This window comes from Microcaecilia unicolor, chromosome 4 (genome assembly GCF_901765095.1).
Source record: "Microcaecilia unicolor chromosome 4, aMicUni1.1, whole genome shotgun sequence".
Classification (NCBI taxonomy): Eukaryota; Metazoa; Chordata; class Amphibia; order Gymnophiona; family Siphonopidae; genus Microcaecilia; species Microcaecilia unicolor.
In genome coordinates, this window is record NC_044034.1 from 259,699,490 (window position 1) to 259,717,232 (window position 17,743).

The 17,743-nt window shown below is 50.3% G+C and overlaps 1 protein-coding gene across 1 annotated transcript in view; it reads left to right on the forward strand.

Moving 5' to 3' along the window:
- NCK2 (NCK adaptor protein 2) overlaps positions 1–17,743 on the forward strand; it is a 157,850-nt gene that overhangs the window by 78,534 nt on the left and 61,573 nt on the right. Inside the window, exon 3 of the mRNA XM_030201460.1 lies at positions 3,189–3,428. Coding sequence (XP_030057320.1) covers positions 3,203–3,428 — 226 coding nt within the window. The 5' untranslated portion in view covers positions 3,189–3,202. The remainder of the gene's footprint in view (positions 1–3,188; positions 3,429–17,743) is intronic.

A 17,743-nucleotide genomic window follows, 5' to 3' on the forward strand; every position in this document is an offset into this window, starting at 1 on the left:
GAGCTTCCAAGCTACAGCCAGAGTGGTCTCAGTACTGCAATCTCTAGGCTGGGTCGTCAATATGGCCAAAAGTCACCTGTCCCCTTCACAATCTCTAGAGTTTTTGGGGGCCAGGTTCGACACAGTCTCGGGCTATGTGTTCCTACCCGAGCTAAGGCGGTGCAAGCTTCAGAATCAGGTCCGTCTGCTCCTGAGGATGCCCCGCCCGCGAGCTTGGGACATTGTCCAGCTGCTGGGATCGATGACAGCCACGATGGAAGTGGTACCCTGGGCGAGAGCGCACCTGAGACCTCTACAGTATTCCCTACTCCGGAGATGGTCTCCTATTTCTCAGGATTACCAATGCAGACTTACTTGGCTCCCTGCGGCCCGTCTCAGCATGGAGTGGTGGCTCTCGGACAGCATGCTGCGGCGAGGAATGCCGCTGACGCTCCCCGTTTGGTGCCTAGTGGTAACAGATGCCAGCCTGAAGGGCTGGGGCGCACACTGCAAGGGGAAGCATGCCCAGGGTCTATGGACACCCGAGGAGTCGGAGTGGTCCCTCAACCGCCTAGAGTTGAAAGCGGTGTTTCAGGCGCTTCTGGCCTTTCAAGTGACCCTGGAAGGATTGGCTGTCAGAGTGATGTCGGACAACACGACAACGGTGGCCTATATAAATCGACAAGGCGGAACAAGGTGCAGAGCACTAGCCGCGCAGGCCGAACTGATTGGCCACTGGGCCGAGCTGCATCTTCAGTGTCTGTCGGCAGCTCATATTGCAGGTCAGAGCAATGTGCAGGCCGATTATCTGAGCAAGCATCAGATCGATCCAGCAGAATGGAATCTGGCAGACGAAGTATTCCTGCAGATCTGTGCCAAATGGGGCAAGCCCGTGATGGATCTAATGGCGACAAGTGCCAATACCAAAGTCCCGTGCTTCTTCAGCAGACGGAGAGATCCTCGCTCGGCGGGGTTGGATGCCTTGGCTCAACCCTGGCCTCCAGGTCTACTTTGTGTTTCCCCCATGGCCCTTGATAGGGCGCCTGCTCTTGCGGATTCGGCTGCACCCAGGAGAAGTGGTCCTCATCGCCCCGGATTGGCCAAGGAGACCTTGGTATGCAGACCTCCGACAGATGCTCCTGGAGGCTCCTCTGCCGTTACCTCTGGTACCGAACCTGTTGACTCAGGGACCGGTAGCCATGGAGGACGCAGGCCGCTTTGGTCTTACGGCATGGCTATTGAGAGGGCGCAATTGAGGGATAAAGGTTATTCCAATAAAGTTATTTCCACTCTCCTGCAAGCCCGCAAGCGGTCCACTTCCATGGCTTATGCCAGGATTTGGTGTCTGTTTGAGTCTTGGTGTGCTTCCAGAGCCATTGTTCCAATGCGGGCTCCTGTCTCGCCGATTCTGGACTTTTTGCAGGAAGGTGTACAAAAAGGCTTGGCCTATAATTCCCTGCGGGTGCAGGTGGCAGCGTTGGCCTCCCTTCGTGGTAAGGTGGAAGGCGTGTCTTTGGCTGCTCACCCAGATGTGGTACGGTTTCTTAGAGGGGTGCTTCGGCTCCAACCTCCAGTGCGAGCACCCTGTCCAGCTTGGAACCTGGGGCTAGTTTTGAAAACCCTGCAGGCATCTCCTTTTGAGCCGCTTCGGCAAGCATCGGAGAAAGACTTGACACTGAAGGCCGTTTTTCTGGTGGCCATTACCTCGGCGAGACGGGTGTCAGAGCTCCAGGCGCTGTCCTGTAGAGACCCATTTCTGCAATTTTCAGAGTCCGGAGTCACGGTTCGGACCGTGCCTTCCTTTATGCCTAAGGTGGTTTCAGCCTTTCACTTAAACCAGCCTATTTTCTTGCCCTCTTTTTCAGAGGAAGAGTTTCCAGAATCTTTTGGGCAGCTGCACCTTTTGGATGTGCGCAGGACTCTGCTGCAGTATCTGCGAGTTACTAACTCTTTCAGGACTTCTGATCATCTGTTTGTTTTACTATCCGGCTCTCGCAGAGGGTCTCCAGCGTCTAAGGCCACTATTGCCCGCTGGCTCAAAGAAACTATCTTTTCAGCTTATCTGCTGGCCGGCAGGGTTCCGCCTGTAGCCTTTAAGGCACATTCTACTAGAGCGATTTCTTCCTCTTGGGCTGAAACTGGAGCACTCTCTCTTCAAGAGATATGCAGTGCAGCAACATGGGCTTCTAAGCTCTCCTTTGCCCGACATTACAGGCTGGATGTGGCTGCCAGGAGGGATGCGCGTTTTGGTGCACAAGTGCTAGCGCGTGGTGTGGCTTGTTCCCACCCTATCTAGGGATTGCTTTGTTACATCCCATACGTAATGGCTTCATCTGCTTGATGACAAGGAAGGGAAAATTAGGTTCTTACCTTGGTAATTTTCTTTCCTTTAGTCATAGCAGATGAAGCCATGAGCCCTCCCTGTATGATTGTCTGTATGCTGTGAATCTGTTTTTTCAGGTTCTGTTCTAATTTCCTGAAATTCCTTCCTTGGGAGAAAGTTGGAAAACAATCTTCAGGATTCATGTTCAGTTTAAATTTAGGAGGATGTGTTCATTCCCTCTAGCATGTTTTTTTTTTGAGGATGTGTTGATTCTCTCCAGGAGGCGCGTGTGTTCCCCTCCAGTACTATAAATAGGAGGATGAGTTCATTCCCTCCAGTGTGTTGGGAGGATGTGTGATTCCCTCCAGGAGGCGTGTGTGTTCCCCTCCACTTATACAATAAGGAGAATGAGTTTATTCCCTCCAGGAGGATGTGCATTCCCTCCTTTATGAGTTCATGCCCTTGTGATGGGCCATCATTCGCTGTGAGGAAAGCTCTTGTGATTCCCATTGCGGTTTGCCATACTGCTTTGGAAGCTTCAAATACTGATGAGGCAGTGGAGCTGGCTGGCCAAGAGGGCACTGTGAAAGTTTGAGTGCTCTCTATCTCCCCTGCTGGTTGATGGACATAACCCATACGTAATGGCTTCATCTGCTATGACTAAAGGAAAGAAAATTACCAAGGTAAGAACCTAATTTTCCCATAACTAAGTAGTAGTACTCTCCCACAGACAACATAGGTGCTAACTTGAAATCACTAATATTTCTATATGTTCAAATATTTAAACACAAATTTTACCTAATAAATTATCTTCATAGTTGACTATTATCATTATAGCAGAATAAAAGATTTTGAACTTAAAACTTTTTAATGTTTTTGCTGGCAGTGTGTCCATGAAAAATGACAGAAGAGGTCATTGTTATAGCAAAATGGGATTACACAGCACAACAAGACCAAGAACTTGACATCAAAAAGAACGAGCGCCTGTGGCTACTAGATGATTCTAAAACATGGTGGAGGGTAAGAAACACTGCCAACAAAACCGGATATGTGCCCTCAAACTATGTGGAGCGAAAGAATAGCTTGAAAAAGGGATCGCTTGTTAAGAATTTGAAAGACACACTAGGTAAGTGAGTTAAGGATTTTAAGACTGCACTGTAAAACTGATTCTGGATAAAATCAGCCATTTAGTATTTGAGCATTCCAATCTTCTCTAACTTTGTTCTGTTTACAAGTATACCTATTTCAACAGAGGCATAGTGGATTTATAACTGTGATCACTGCTATATAAAATTGCTAGCCAAAACCTGCAGAAGAAATTTGTGATCAAATTAGTAACACCCTTTTCTCCCCTTTGCCTGTTCTTCCTTTCTTCCTGCTCACTACCAGGTTAACCAGTTTCCTTTGGTCCCTTAGCCACCATATCTCATTTGCAGTTTTCTGCCTTGCTGTCATACTTCATATGAATTGATTTTCACCACTCTGGCTCTGATACAGCTATATATGTAACTGCATGTATAGCCCATTTTCACAGAAACTATTTGGTCAGTATTATCAAACCCATTCTGGATAAATTATTTATGGTAATACTATTGTTTCCTTGTCATCAAGCAGATGAATCCATTACGAGTGGGTTGTGTCCATCAACCAACAGGGGGAGATAGCACTGAAGAACCATAGTGCCTCGTGGCCAACTAGCTCCATCTGCCTCTTCAGTATTCTCTATCTCCCCAGCAGGGTGGTTGCAGCTTGTTCAAGCTCCTTCAGAAAATCTGCCTGGGGTGGCTCCTGTGCTTTTGCCAGTTGTAGCAGGGGTGTTGTGGCTGATGGTGCCCACTTTAAAGGCAAATAGGTTAGCCCTTTCCCTGCCTTACCCGGCCCCCGATGTGGAAGTAGACAAATAGGCAAGCCCTGACCCTGTCTTTGCCCACGCTGTGGATGCAGGCACATTGGTTCGCCCTTTCACTGCCTTTCTCACGCTACTGATCCTCCGGAGTTGGAAATTTGCCTCTTTCGCTGTTGCCTCAAACTTTCCTCACAGCGTTAAAAAAAAAAAAAAAAAAGTTGCGTCGCACTGAGATCCCAGAAAAGAGGTTTTCTTCTGATTGTGCAGCGTGACCGGAGCACGGAGACTCGGTCTGGTGAGGTAAGAGCATTTTGTAGCTCCTCCGAGGAGGGCCCGCGTTTGGGACAATTTTGGCGCGAATCCGCCATTTTGAATTTCCGCCCCTTTCAGCGATGGCTGCTGAGAAAGTTAAGCGCTGTTCCGTTTGTGGCAAGCGCAAATCTGCAGTGGGGCTCTGTAAGGCATGCTTTTCAGACGGTAGAGCTGGCCCAAGCATGGCGAGCAATGTTCCTTCCCGCTCCATGGAGCTGGCAGCTGGCGCCATTTTGGAACAGCATAGCACGACCCCCGCTGAGGCAGAGGGGTTTGAGCCTGGAGGGGCACCTCGTGTGGAGGCTGATAAAAGAGCTGTTTCCCCCAGACTGGAATCAGGAGGCCAGGGTGAGCCATTTTCCCCTGAATTTGTTTTATTGCTGCATAATGCATATCTGTTAAAGAGAGCTCTTCCACAGGGGTCCCCTGCGGCCCTGCTTTCTGTATCCCCTCCAGTGGAGTCTGGCCTTGGATTACCGTCAGGCGCATTTTCCCCTGACAGATGGCCACAAGACAAGCGCAGAAGGGTGGTTTCCCCTTCGGAGAGTGGCGCACCCCCCCCCCCCCACCCCCCCCGTGGTCGGGATGTGAGGACTCTGAGGGGTCTGGCAGGCCTTCGTGGTCTGGAGAGCCAGAAGAAAGGTGCAGGATTCCCACTGGATCCAGATGATCCTTCCGCGGTGAGGATTTTCCACCTCGATGAGCTGCCAAGCTTATTACTGATGCCTTGCAGGTCCTCTCTATAGAAGACCCTGGGAGCAGGCTCACTTGGTTACAACAGGCAGTGGAACAGCCCAGAGATGGAGCGGAGCCCCTTTCAGAGGTGGCACCGCGGATGGAGCCGGCCTTGTCATTTTGGGCTGACGCCCTTTATGATCTGGTCAGAGCTTCGGCTAAACAGATGGCTGTAGCCGTCTTCTGTGGCTACGGCATTGGGCAGCTGACATGGCCTCTAAGCAAAGGTTGGTGAAGTTGCCCTTTGAAGGCCTTCTCCTGTTTGGTGAGGAGTTGGAGAAAATTGTGAAAGGCCTGGGGGATGCCAAACCCCAGCGCTTACCCGAGGATAGGCTGCGGCCTTCTTCCAAGGGTCAGGCAGTTCCCTCCTATTACAGACCTCGCTTCCTTGAAGCTAGAAGGTACTGCCCGGGGCATTCTGCTGGGTTCACTTCGCGTGCCCGTTTTCAGCAGAGGAACTCCTTTCACTCGGGCAAACGTTCCGCAGCAGCAGGCTCAAGACCTGGAGTTCAAGGGCGACCCTCTCAATGATGGTGCGCCGGCCCCCTCCTCGATTCCTGTGATAAGATGATAACTTTCCCTCTTTCTCAAGGAGTGGGCCAAGATTACCTCAGATCAGTGGGTCTTGGACCTGATCAGAGAAGGCTACTGAATAGAATTCAATGCCTCGATAAGAGACATGTTTGTGGAGTCCAGATGTGGTTCTGCCGCCATACAGGCGGCGGTAGAGGAGACCTTACAAGGCTTGATTCATATAGGGGCGGTTTCCCCTATGCCTCCCGCCGAATGATACTCTGGCTGTTACTCCATTAACTTTGTGGTGCCGCGAAGAGGATGGTCTTTTCGGCCTATCCTAGACTTAAAAGAAGTCAAAAAGTCTCTGAACGTGCGGCATTTTGCGATTCCAAGATGGCGCATTGAATGCACGCACCTGTGTTTGCTCCGTGGAGACGCTGCAGAGAGACGCTACTAGCGGGACGTTCGGCTCCTCGTTCGCGATGGGAAAGCGGATGGGGAAGGTAAAGGAGCTTCCCTCGGCTCCTGGACCCTCTTCTTCCTATGTTGCAACTGGGACGTCTGTGTACATCGACTCCTTCTGCAGCTACCGACGCGTTGACGTCAGTAGGAAGCGGAGATGGGGCTTCCCTGAGCCCCAGGGAACGCAGGGCACCACCACAGCTGGGGAGTGAGATTTTCGCAGCAGCCCTACTAGAAACGGACACCGAAGGGGTGGATTCGCAACTGCTAGAGGGGAGGACTGCAGCAAATCGGAGCGGGACCCAGGATGAAGCATTTTCGGCCGAATTGGCTTTAAAGGTATTGCCACAGGACATTGTTTCTAAACTTTCTCGTTCTGGGCCCCCATCTCATTCCCCTTTACCATCAGGTGGAATAAGTAAACTCACTATTGTGACGCTTGAGTCACTGTGGGATATGGTATACAACACTCCTCTATGCAAAGCATATTAAAAGAAAATTCAATCGACATAAAAACTCTCTCAGAAGCTGTTCTGATACAGGCACAAGTTACTGCACAGCAGTCCTCTCAGATTGAAAAAGTGGATACCAAAATTCAAGAAATGGGGACTTTGGAATCTGCTTTGATTAAAGATAATAACTTTTTGCATAAACGTCTGGAATACCTGGAGAACCAGGCTCGAAGACTTAATCTTCGATTCCTTAATTTCCCCAAATCTCCATTAATTCCTCCGATTGAGATGGTAAAAAAATATTTGATAGACATTCTAGGAATGGATAAAGACTCATTGCCCCCCATAACTCGGGCATACTACTTCTGGAACACTTTGGGGACTTTGGGAGACCCCCCCAAAGCGAGAGATGGGTGAAGAAATGAATCTTCCTTCCTGGAAAGTTCGTTGGAAGGTATTACTCACAGGACGACTATGTTGGTCACTTTTGTGCTTGAGCCAGACCGGAACGCCGTATTAAGACTTTCCCTGCGACACTTAGGCCCAGATGCATTAAAGTCGTTGGTAATTCCCGTTCCCTACCGATTCCATAGCGAATCGGTAGGGAACGAGAATTCACTAAGGAAAGTGAATGCAAATGAGCTACTCGTTGTAGCTCCATTGCATTCACCATTTCCTCGGTAGCCAGTCGGAGAATCGGGACGTCGCATTTGGTTATGCTCCTCTTCCAGGTCTCTTCAGCCAATCAAGCGCGTCTAGCTTGCTGGTGTCAGCTAAACGCACTCTGATTGGCTAAAGAGACCTGGAAGAGGAGCATAATGGAAAGAGACGTCCCGAACTCCGGATCGACTCGCACGTCCCCGATTCCCTTCTCCTCGCACACCTACAGAAGGTGAGCAGCGCCGGGGAGACAAAACTTAAAAAAAAACGGCGAAAAGACAAATAATAGAAGTCCCTCACAAGCGTAGGCAGAGTACGTCCATAAAGGACGCCCCTCACGTGCGCTCTCTGCTTTTTTTTTCTTTTTTACCTTTTTTTGGGGCCCTTTTCCTTTCTGATTCCCTCACAGGAGCCCTAACGAGAGGTGCAGACCTCCCGTTAGGGTTCCCACGGTAAGGGAATCGGAAAAACGGTAGTGCATCTCATTATAATGAGCTGCAACGGTAGTGCAGCTCATTATAATAGCCTTTGGATAATTTGCATTCCGTTTTCATTGCCTGCTACTGTGACAGGGAAAATGCCCTTAGTGCATGCCCCCGGTAAACTACTTGCGTTTTAAACTGGCTGGAACCAGTTTAAAACGCAAGTTGTGGGCTTGTTAGGTTTAGTGCATCCGGCCCTTAGATAGGCTTTTTATGGGTTCCAAGGTTAGAACTTATCCTGACCTTTCTGGGCCAACACAAATGAGGCGCAAGGCCCTTTTGGAACTGCGCCCCAGAGTCGAGGCCTTGAGAGCAAACTTTGTATTACGTTTTCCTTGTATATGTCAAGTAATGTTTGAGGGTAAACAATTCCAATTTATGGACCCTAAACAGCTTAAATATTTCTTGGACGCTAGAGTTAAAGTGACAGTTGTATGTCCTCCCACATAGCAGGCTGGAGTTTGAGCACAGAGGTGGCAATTGTGTATTAATTTGTAGCTTTGTTTAATAACTTTTTTTCCTTTTCTTGGAATCACCTTTTCTTTAATTGTGGACGGATAATATTGTTTGTATTGATTCCCTACGCTTTTTGCGTTAACAAGTTTTTCTGTTGAATTGATGATGGATTGCTAAGTCACATTGGTTTGTGAGTAATTGAAAATATTAATAAAGATTTTTTTTTTTTAAAAACGTGCGGCATTTTCACATGGAAACCCTGTGCTCCGTCATAGCGGCGGTACAGCCAGGAGAGTTTCTCACGTCTCTGGACCTGAAAGAAGCTTACTTGCACATACCAATGTGGCCCCCACACCAGAGGTTTCTGCGTTTTGCGGTGATGGAAAAACATTTCCAGTTTCGGGCTTTGCCTTTTGGCCTCACCACAGCTCCCCGAACCTTTTCCAAGGTGGTAGTAGCTGCTTTTCTCAGGCGACAGGGTATCCGGGTTCACCCGTACCTAGACAACTGGCTCATCAGAGCAGACTCTGTAGAAGAGAGTCATTAGGTTACAGCCAGAGTGGTCTCAGTACTGCATTCTCTGGGCTGGGTCGTCAATATAGCCAAAAGTCACCTGACCCCCTCTCAATCTCTAGAATATTTGGGGGTCCGGTTTGACACAGCCTCGGGGATGGTCTTCCTACCCGAGCAAAGGCGGTGCAAGCTTCAGAACCAGGTCCGTCTGCTCCTGAGGATGCCTCGCCCGCGAGCTTGGGACATAGTCCAGCTGTTGGGGTCGATGACGGCCACTTTGGAAGTGGTGCCTTGGGCAAGAGCGCACCTGAGACCTCTGCAGTGTTCCCTGCTTCAATGGTGGTCTCCAATATCTCAGGATTATCAATGCAGACTCATGTGGCTCCCTGCAGCCCGGCTCAGTATGGAGTGGTGGCTCTCAGACAGCATGCTGCGGCGAGGAATGCCGTTAGCGCTCCCCGATTGGTGCCTGGTGGTAACAGATGCCAGCCTGAAGGGCTGGGGTGCACATTGCCGGGGAAGGCATGCCCAGGGTCTTTGGACACCCGAGGAGTCGGAGTGGTCCATCAATCGCTTGGAGTTGAAAGCAATTTTCCAGTCGCTTCTGGCTTCAATTGATCCTGGAAGGATTGGCTGTCAGAGTTCTGTCGGACAACATGACAGCAGTGGCCTACATAAATTGCCAAGGAGGCACTCAGTGCATAGCACTAGCAGCGCAGGCCGCGCTCAACCCTGGCCTCAGGGCTTCCTGTATATGTTCCCTCTGTGGCCCTTGATAGGGCGAGTACTCCTGCGGATTCGACTCCACCAAGGAGATGTGGTTCTCATTGCCCCGGATTGGCCCAGGAGGCTGTGATATGCAGACCTCCGGCGGATGCTGGTAGAGGATCCCCTGCCGTTACCTCTGGTACCGAACCTGTTGTCACAGGGGCCCGGTGACCAAGGAGGACGCCTGCCGCTTTGGTCTTACGGCATGGCTATTGAGAGGGCGCAATTGAGAGACAAGGGATATTCCAGTAAAATAATTTCCACTCTCCTACAGGCCCGCAAGCGTTCCACTTCCGTGGCTTATGCCAGGATTTTGCGCCAATTTGAGGCTCGGTGTGCTCGGTGTGCTTCTAAAGCGATTACACCCATGCGGGCTTCTGTCTCGCCGATACTTGCCTTTTTGCAGGATGGTTTACAAAAAGGCTTGGCCTATAATTCCCTGTGTGTTCAAGTGGCAGCCTTAGCATGTTTTCGAGGGAAGGTCGCTGGCCTCTCTCTGGCTGCTTGCCCGGATGTGACACGGTTTCTTAGAGGGGTGCTTCGGCTCCTCCTCCCGTGCGGGCTTTGTGTCCAGCCTGGAACCTGGGGTTAGTTTTAAAGGCCCTTCAGTGTTCGCCTTTCGAGCCACTTAGGCGAGCTTCGGAGAAGGATGTGACCTTAAAGACAGTCTTTTTGGTGGCCGTGACATCGGCGAGACGGGTATCTGAGCTCCAGGCACTGTCCTGTCGAGACCCATTTCTGCAATTCTCAGAGTCTGGTGCCTTCCTTCATGCCGAAGGTAATTTCAACATTTCACCTAAACCAGCCTATTTTCCTGCCCTTCTTTTCTAAAGAGGAGTTTCCAGAAGCCTATGGGCAGTTGCGCCTTCTGGATGTGCGAAGGGCTCTGTTGCAATATCTGCGCATGTCAAATGCCTTCAGGACCTCTGACCATCTTTTTGTTCTTTTGTCAGGTCCACGCAGAGGGTCTCCAGCGTCTAAGGCCACTATAGCCCGTTGGCTCAAAGAAGCTATCGTTTCATCATATCTGCTATCTGGCCGGCCTCCGCCTGAAGCCTTTAAGGCACAATCCACAAGAGCGATTTCCTCTTCTTGAGCTGAAACTGGAGCACTCTCTCTTCAAGAGATATGTAGTGCAGCTACTTGGGCTTCTAAGCTCTTTTTTGCCCGACATTACAGGCTGGATGTGGCTGCCAGGAGAGACGCACATTTTGGAGCACAAGTGCTAGTGCGGGGTGTGGCTTGTTCCCACCCTATCTAGGGATTGGTTTGATACATTCCACTTGTAATGGATTCATCTGCCTGATGACAAGAAAGGGAAAATTAGGTTCTTACCTTGGTAATTTTCTTTCCTTTAGTCATAGCAGATGAATCCATGAGCCCTCCCTCAGTGGTTCATTTATGTTACTTTTATGTTCAGTTTTTCCTGTAGATATGTTCCCTCATTGGGAGAAGTTGGAAAACAGTCTTCAGGATTTCTGTTCAGTTACAGGAGGTTGAGTTCATTCCCTCCAGGAGGATGAGTTCATTCCCTCCTTTGAATTATAGCTCCAGTTTTGGGGCGTTCATCCACTGTGAGGAAAGTTCATGTTGTTATGCTTTGCGGTGTAATACTGCTTTGGAAGCTTCAAATACTGAAGAGGCAGATGGTGCTAGCTGGCCATGAGGCACTATGGTTTTTCAATGCTCTCTATCTCCCCCTGCTGGTTGATGGACACAACCCACTCGTAATGGCTTCATCTGCTATGACTAAAGGAAAGAAAATTACCAAGGGTAGAACCTAATTTTCCTTTCTCCCACCTAATCCAGCCTCTGCCACCTCTGTCCCTGCTCCCCCCCCCCCCCCCACCACCACACACACACCCATCCCTGCCACTGCTGCTTCTGTAGATGAGCAGTGACAGCAAAACAAGCTACAGCCACGTGGCGCTGGACTCTTCATTTATGCAGCTGACAAGCCTGCCCCCCCTCAAACATCACTTCCTGTTCTGGGGCACAGCCAGCAGCCACGTGGGTGTAGCTTGTTTTGCTGCTGCTGCTCATCTAGAAAAGCAGCAGGGATGGGGGGAGTGGGGTCAGAGAGGAGGCAGACTGTTGGGGGGGGAGAAACAGAGAGGGAGCTTAGGATGCATGGAAGGGAGAGTGCGAGGGAGGGCAGGAGTTGGATGAAGTGGGGAAGAGAGGGAGGGCAGAGGTTGGATGAAGTTTGGATAGAGGGCGGGCAGAGGCTGAAAGGGAGGGGGGGGGGAGGCCAGACACTGGATGGAAGGAGTAGAAAGGGCAGAGGCTGGACGAAAGAGAGAGTGTGAGGGAGGGCAGAGGCTGGATGAAAGTGGGGAGAGCAGAGGCTGGATAGAAGGGGTAGAGGGCAGAGACTGGATAAAAGTGGCAAGAGAGGGAAGGGGGAGAGGGGAGGAGGGCATACATGGGAATGCAGGTGTTGGTGGCTGAAGCATGTTACCGATTTGCTTGCACAAGCAGCATGGACCTTGGCAATGAACCTCTTCAGCTAATGGGTCTTGGGCATCCCCGCCAGCAGAGGTAGGACTCGGGGGGGGGGGGGGGGCGGAAGGGGACCTGGAGTCGGGGAGACTTGAGAGGATATGTGTAGTCTAGTTGTGCTATGATCTGAGAAAGTTTGGGAACCACTGAGTTGGGACCTAATGTTATATGCAAGTTTTTTTTTACTTTAACTTAAAGTTTTTCGGTGCTCTGCTTGGCCCATGAGAAAAAGCTGAAGAACTAGCTGTCTACTTTCTGGAATAAGTATGCATTTATTTGTCTACATGAATCTGGGGGGAAATACCTATGTCAGACTGATCTTGAGCCCTCTTCCCTCTGATGATATCTGAAAAATTAGATCTGGATTTCATCCAAAACCCAAAATGTTTCAAAGTCATAAGTTGCCCATGTGCATTCATGGAATATGTGGATACCCTCGGAAATGCTGTTATCAGAGCCCTCATCTCTGAAAGGGTGCTATGGATCTGATGTCAAACCAAAATATTATCAAGTGGCATAGTTGCATGCATATGTTTTTGGAATATATGTTATGGCCCTTATGATTTTGTTGGACCCCCCGGACATGTCCTGAAAATTTTGTGTGGATCAAATGCAAAATCAAGGATATTTGGGAGCATTTGTATCCACATCGTTGTGCAAAATGTGGATGCCAAAGAAAATACTTATGGCAAAATTTTCTTCTGCCTCTGACCAAACCTTAGAAATTTAGGGCCTCTTACCACACTAGCAATTCTTGGTGCAGTAAATGAGAGGAAGCCCATATGGATTGAATGGGCTTCCTCATTTGCCGTGCAGGATTTGCTAGTGGGTTTAGTAAAAGAGCCCCTTAGTGTGGGTAGGACATGGAAGACAGAAGAAGTTCACGGGAAGGAACATATATATATACATGTCCCATCTTCCCAGCTCAAGTATGCTAAACAAATTAATATCACATTGCATTTTTAGCCAATGGATATTGCTGAAAATTTACCTTCTGTATATGGAAAATTATGAAACATGTTAATGGGAGTTGAGACATTTTCCTCTATGCAAGCTCTATATCAGAGGCCACTAACATTTTTTTTCTGTTAAAACAACTATAATTACTTTTTCTGTAAATAATTGACTGATTACCTACCATATACAGTTGTGTATTCTTGGAATAATTAGAAAAATAGCATTAAATCTGTACTTACTGCACTGCAGAATAAAATGATGTAATCAACTGTACAGCAATATTTTACAGGTGTGTAATGTGGCTAACATTTTAAAATATAAAAACTATTATCGTCTAGTTACAGGGAAAATAAATCTTTAAATTGCATCTTTGTTTGAGAATTCTTAGATTCTGTTAATTCTTCTGCTGTTCCTCCAAAGGTTTTTGATTCTCTTGTTGGGACACAAATTTAATACAAATGTAAGCAAAACTTCTTGTGCTACCTCTGGCTTCTAACAGAAAACAGATTGAAGCTGAGAGAAATTGTGGTAACTGTGCAGTTACTTCCTGAAATCAGACAGTTTAAATCCAGGAAGTGGCTAGAATGCTGATCAGCTGGCCTTGTACAAAAGCTGCTGTCTTCCTTGTAATTCAGTTTGTTTAGTTCCTAAGGAACAGAGATTTCCTGTCAGCAGTTACGTAGTTGCAGATATTAGAGCCAAATGAGATACATTTTCCCTTTAATCCTACCCTGAAGTATCAGCAGCACTTTGTATGGTCACTGTCGCGTCTCTCGCGCTTGCCGCGCTCTCGAGGACCTTGGCATACCTTCAGGCTTCTTCCCCGGAAGCGCGGGGTTTGTGAGTCCTTTAGGCAAAATCACCTTCCAGGTAGAGAGGAGATAAGACTGGACCGGAACTCCGGACTGGAGTTCTACACCGGAACACTCGGAACTGGAACGCACCGGACGGGTGCGCACTGGAGTGGGGCCCACTGGACTGAAACATACAGGAGTGAAACCCGCTGGACTGGAACACACTGGAGCGGAACCCGCGGAACTGGAACACCCTGGACCTAGGCTTCACCTACACTTGACTGCCTTCCCCCTCGGGTTGAGCCCTCAGGTTCTGGCAGCCGGTAGGACTTACAGGAACAGCAGGAATGAAGGTCCAGGGGTGCCCCCTGGCACCTAGGCGAAGGCAAGGCAGACAAGCAGGGTCTGTCCGGTTTCTGGCAGTCGGCAGGATTCAACACTGTCTCTGGAGGTGGCTAGCAGGACGGCTAGCTGAAGTCACTGTCTCCGCAGGAGGGCTAGCAGGACGGCTAGCAGGAGATGCAACACTGTCTCTGGAGGTGGCTAGCAGGACGGCTAGCTGAAGTCACTGTCTCCGCAGGAGGGCTAGCAGGACGGCTAGCTGAACGGAGCACAGTCTCTGGAGGTGGCTAGCAGGACGGCTAGCAGAAGTCACTGTCTCCGCAGGAGGGCTAGCAGGACGGCTAGCTGAACGGAACACAGTCTCTGGAGGTGGCTAGCAGGACGGCTAGCAGAAGTCACTGTCTCCGCAGGAGGACTAGCAGGACGGCTAGCTGAACGGAACACAGTCTCTGGAGGTGGCTAGCAGGACGGCTAGCCTAACACTAGGAACAAACACAGTCTTGGGATAGGGACTAGCAAGGGCGGCTAGTCTAACGCTAGGAACAAACACAGTCTTGGGATAATGACTAGCAAGGGCGGCCAGTCTAACACTAGGAACAAACACAGTCTTGGGATGGTGACTAGCAAGGGCGGCCAGTCTAACACTAGGAACAAACACAGTCTTGGGATGGTGACTAGCAAGGGCGGACAGTCTAACACTAGGAACAAACACAGTCTTGGGATGGTGACTAGCAAGGGCGGCCAGTCTAACACTAAACAACCACAGTGAACTAGTAAAGCTATGCACAGGCTACAAGCCACACGGTGCCTAAGCTGGCTAGTCTATCACTGGAAACAAACACAGAGAACTAGCAGAGCTATGCACAGGCTACAAGCCAGACGGTGCCTAAGCTACTAGTCATGCACTGGAAACAAACACAGAGAACTAGTGGAGCTATGCACAGGCAACAAGCCAGACGGTGCCTAAGCTAACTAGTCATACACTGGAAACAAACACAGAGAACTAGTAGAGCTATGCACAGGCAACAAGCCAGACGGTGCCTAAGCTAACTAGTCATACACTGGAAACAAACACAGAGAACTAGTAGAGCTATGCACAGGCAACAAGCCAGACGGTGCCTAAGCTAACTAATCTGAACAAACATAGAACACTAGCAAAGCTAAACACAGGCTTTAAGCCACACGGTGCCTAAGCTAGCTAGACAAACATAGAAACTCACACAGAACAAACACTGACACCGGGTACAGAGCACTCTATACACCAGGACCTTTAGATGAGATGCAAAGGCCAGGACTGTAGTCTCCAAGTCACTAATAAAGCTCATCAACACCAGAGCCACAGCTGCAGCAATTACCTTGCAACCAAACAGAGGCTTGACACACAGAGCAGTCATCCCATAGGAAGGAACAGCGGGAGCCATCTTGGATACTGGCAGAGAGGAAGAGGCGGCAGCCATCTTGGAAGAGGCATAGCCCACACAGGTGAGGTTCAGTAGGGCAATCAGCACACAGAGCCAGAGAGAACCTAGGACAGACACAGACACAGAGACAAGCAGAAGCCAGCACAGACACTGACTCCCAGAAACAGGGTAAGTCTGAGGGTGGTCACGGCCACGGACGGGACAGTATCCCCTCCTCAAGACCCCCCTCTCGGTCTCCCGGAGGCGGTCCGGTATCCAGGGGTAACTATGGTGAAACTTCCTGATAGGTCTCAAAAGCCAGACATAGATCACTGGGCTGGAAGTCACAATGAAGTTCAAAACTGGCAGACAAAAGTAGAACTTGTGACCAGGAAGCTCCTTCGAGTCACCACGGGGCAACCTCAGGAACATGGATGCATCAAGAGGAACCCAATTCAAAAGTAACCCTCCCCTGAGGGAACCCACAATGTCCTGAACCTCTTGGCAAATCCATGAAATGACAGGAACAGGGCTGGAGTCACTACCCCAGCTGACATCAGAAGCTGGGCTGAGGCTCGAAGTGGCATTCCCATCTTGACAGGAGCTAGAAGTCTGAACAGAAATGGATCTGGAACTAGCACCCGGGTTGGCCTCAACCCCTTGACCGGAACTGGATTCAGGAGCCTGACTGGAATGGGAACTCAACAGAAAGTCAGCCTCCTGACGGACACTGGAACTTAGGACGACCTCAACATCTTGGTCGGACCTGGAACTGGACACGGACTCAGCCTCCTGGCTGGAACTGGAACTCGGAACAGGCTCAGCATCTTGGTTAGAACTGGAACTTGGAAGAGATTCAGCTGCAGGGCTGGACGCACCCCTCTGGCCGGACTGGAACGTCTCTCTAACATTAGCTTCAGGCGGCGTCTGCCGAGCAGGGTTCAAGAAGAGACGGCCCTGGTATCCCCCGAGCATGCTAGCAGGCTGAAATGCAGAAAATGGGTTTCTCCGGGCCCCAAGCCGTTGAACACACCTTCTCTCAGCTATTGCTTCGGAGGTCTTCTCCCAGGCTGAATCAAAACAAGGTCTGTCACAGTCCTCTTGGAACGTCATCTCATCCTCAAGAGCAGACTCAATATCTTGGCTGACCTCTGCACTCGGTGCAGATTCAGCATCTTGACTGGAACTACAACTCGATCCAGACTCAGCATCTTGACTGGACTGGCAACTCGATCCAGACTCAGCATCTTGACTGGACTTGCAACTCGATCCAGGCTCAGCATCTTGACTGGACTTGCAACTCGGTCCAGACTCAACATCTTGACTGGACTTGCAACTCGTGACGCCCTCTGCCTCCTGGCAGGGACGGAACTTTAACTGAGGCTTGGCAGAACACACCCTTTGGACAGGGATCGGAGGCTCGAGCGGAAGCGCCACTCGAACTGGCCTTCGGAGCTTGATTGGAGGTACCCTCCAGACTGGAAGCGGAGGTGCCACCTGAACCACCCTGTGGACTGGCACCGGAGGCTTGATTAGAAGCCCCCCTCGAACTGGACTCAGTGGCTTGACTGGACGGGTCACTTGAGCAAGAACCGGAGACTTGACCCGAAGCGCCACTTGCACAGGAATCTGAGGCTCCATCGAAGAGTTCCCTCGGACTGGACTCTGACTTCAAAGGGTGTGCCATTTGAAGGAGGACTGGAGGCTCGACCCGCAGCGCCACTTGCACAGGAATCTGAGGCTCCATCGAAAGCTTCCCTCGGACTGTACTCGGAGACTTCAAGGGGCGTGCCACTTGCACGAGGACTGGAGGCTCGACCTGGAGCGCCACTTGCATAGGAATCTGGGGCTCCATCGAAGGCTTCCCTTGGATTGGCCTCGGAGACTTCAAAGGGCGGGCCATTTGAAGGCGGACTGGAGGTTCGACCCGAAGCGCCACTTGCGCAGGAATCTGGGGCTCCGTCGAACGCCTTCCTCGGACTGGCCTCGGAGACTTAAGCTTCCTCGTTACTTGGACTGGAATAGGAGGTTCAGTATGAAGCATCCCCTGGACTGGACTCAGTGGCTTCGGAGGCAGCGCTACTTGAACTGGGGTCAGGGGCTTGGTCCGACGCCTCACTCGGCCCGTCTTCCCAGACATGGTCAGGACCGTCCCTCGGCCCGAACTCAGCGGCTTAGCTGGAGGTTCCACTGGACTCCCTCCCCGAACTGGACTCGACACAGGTGGACTGGGGTCGTAAAGAA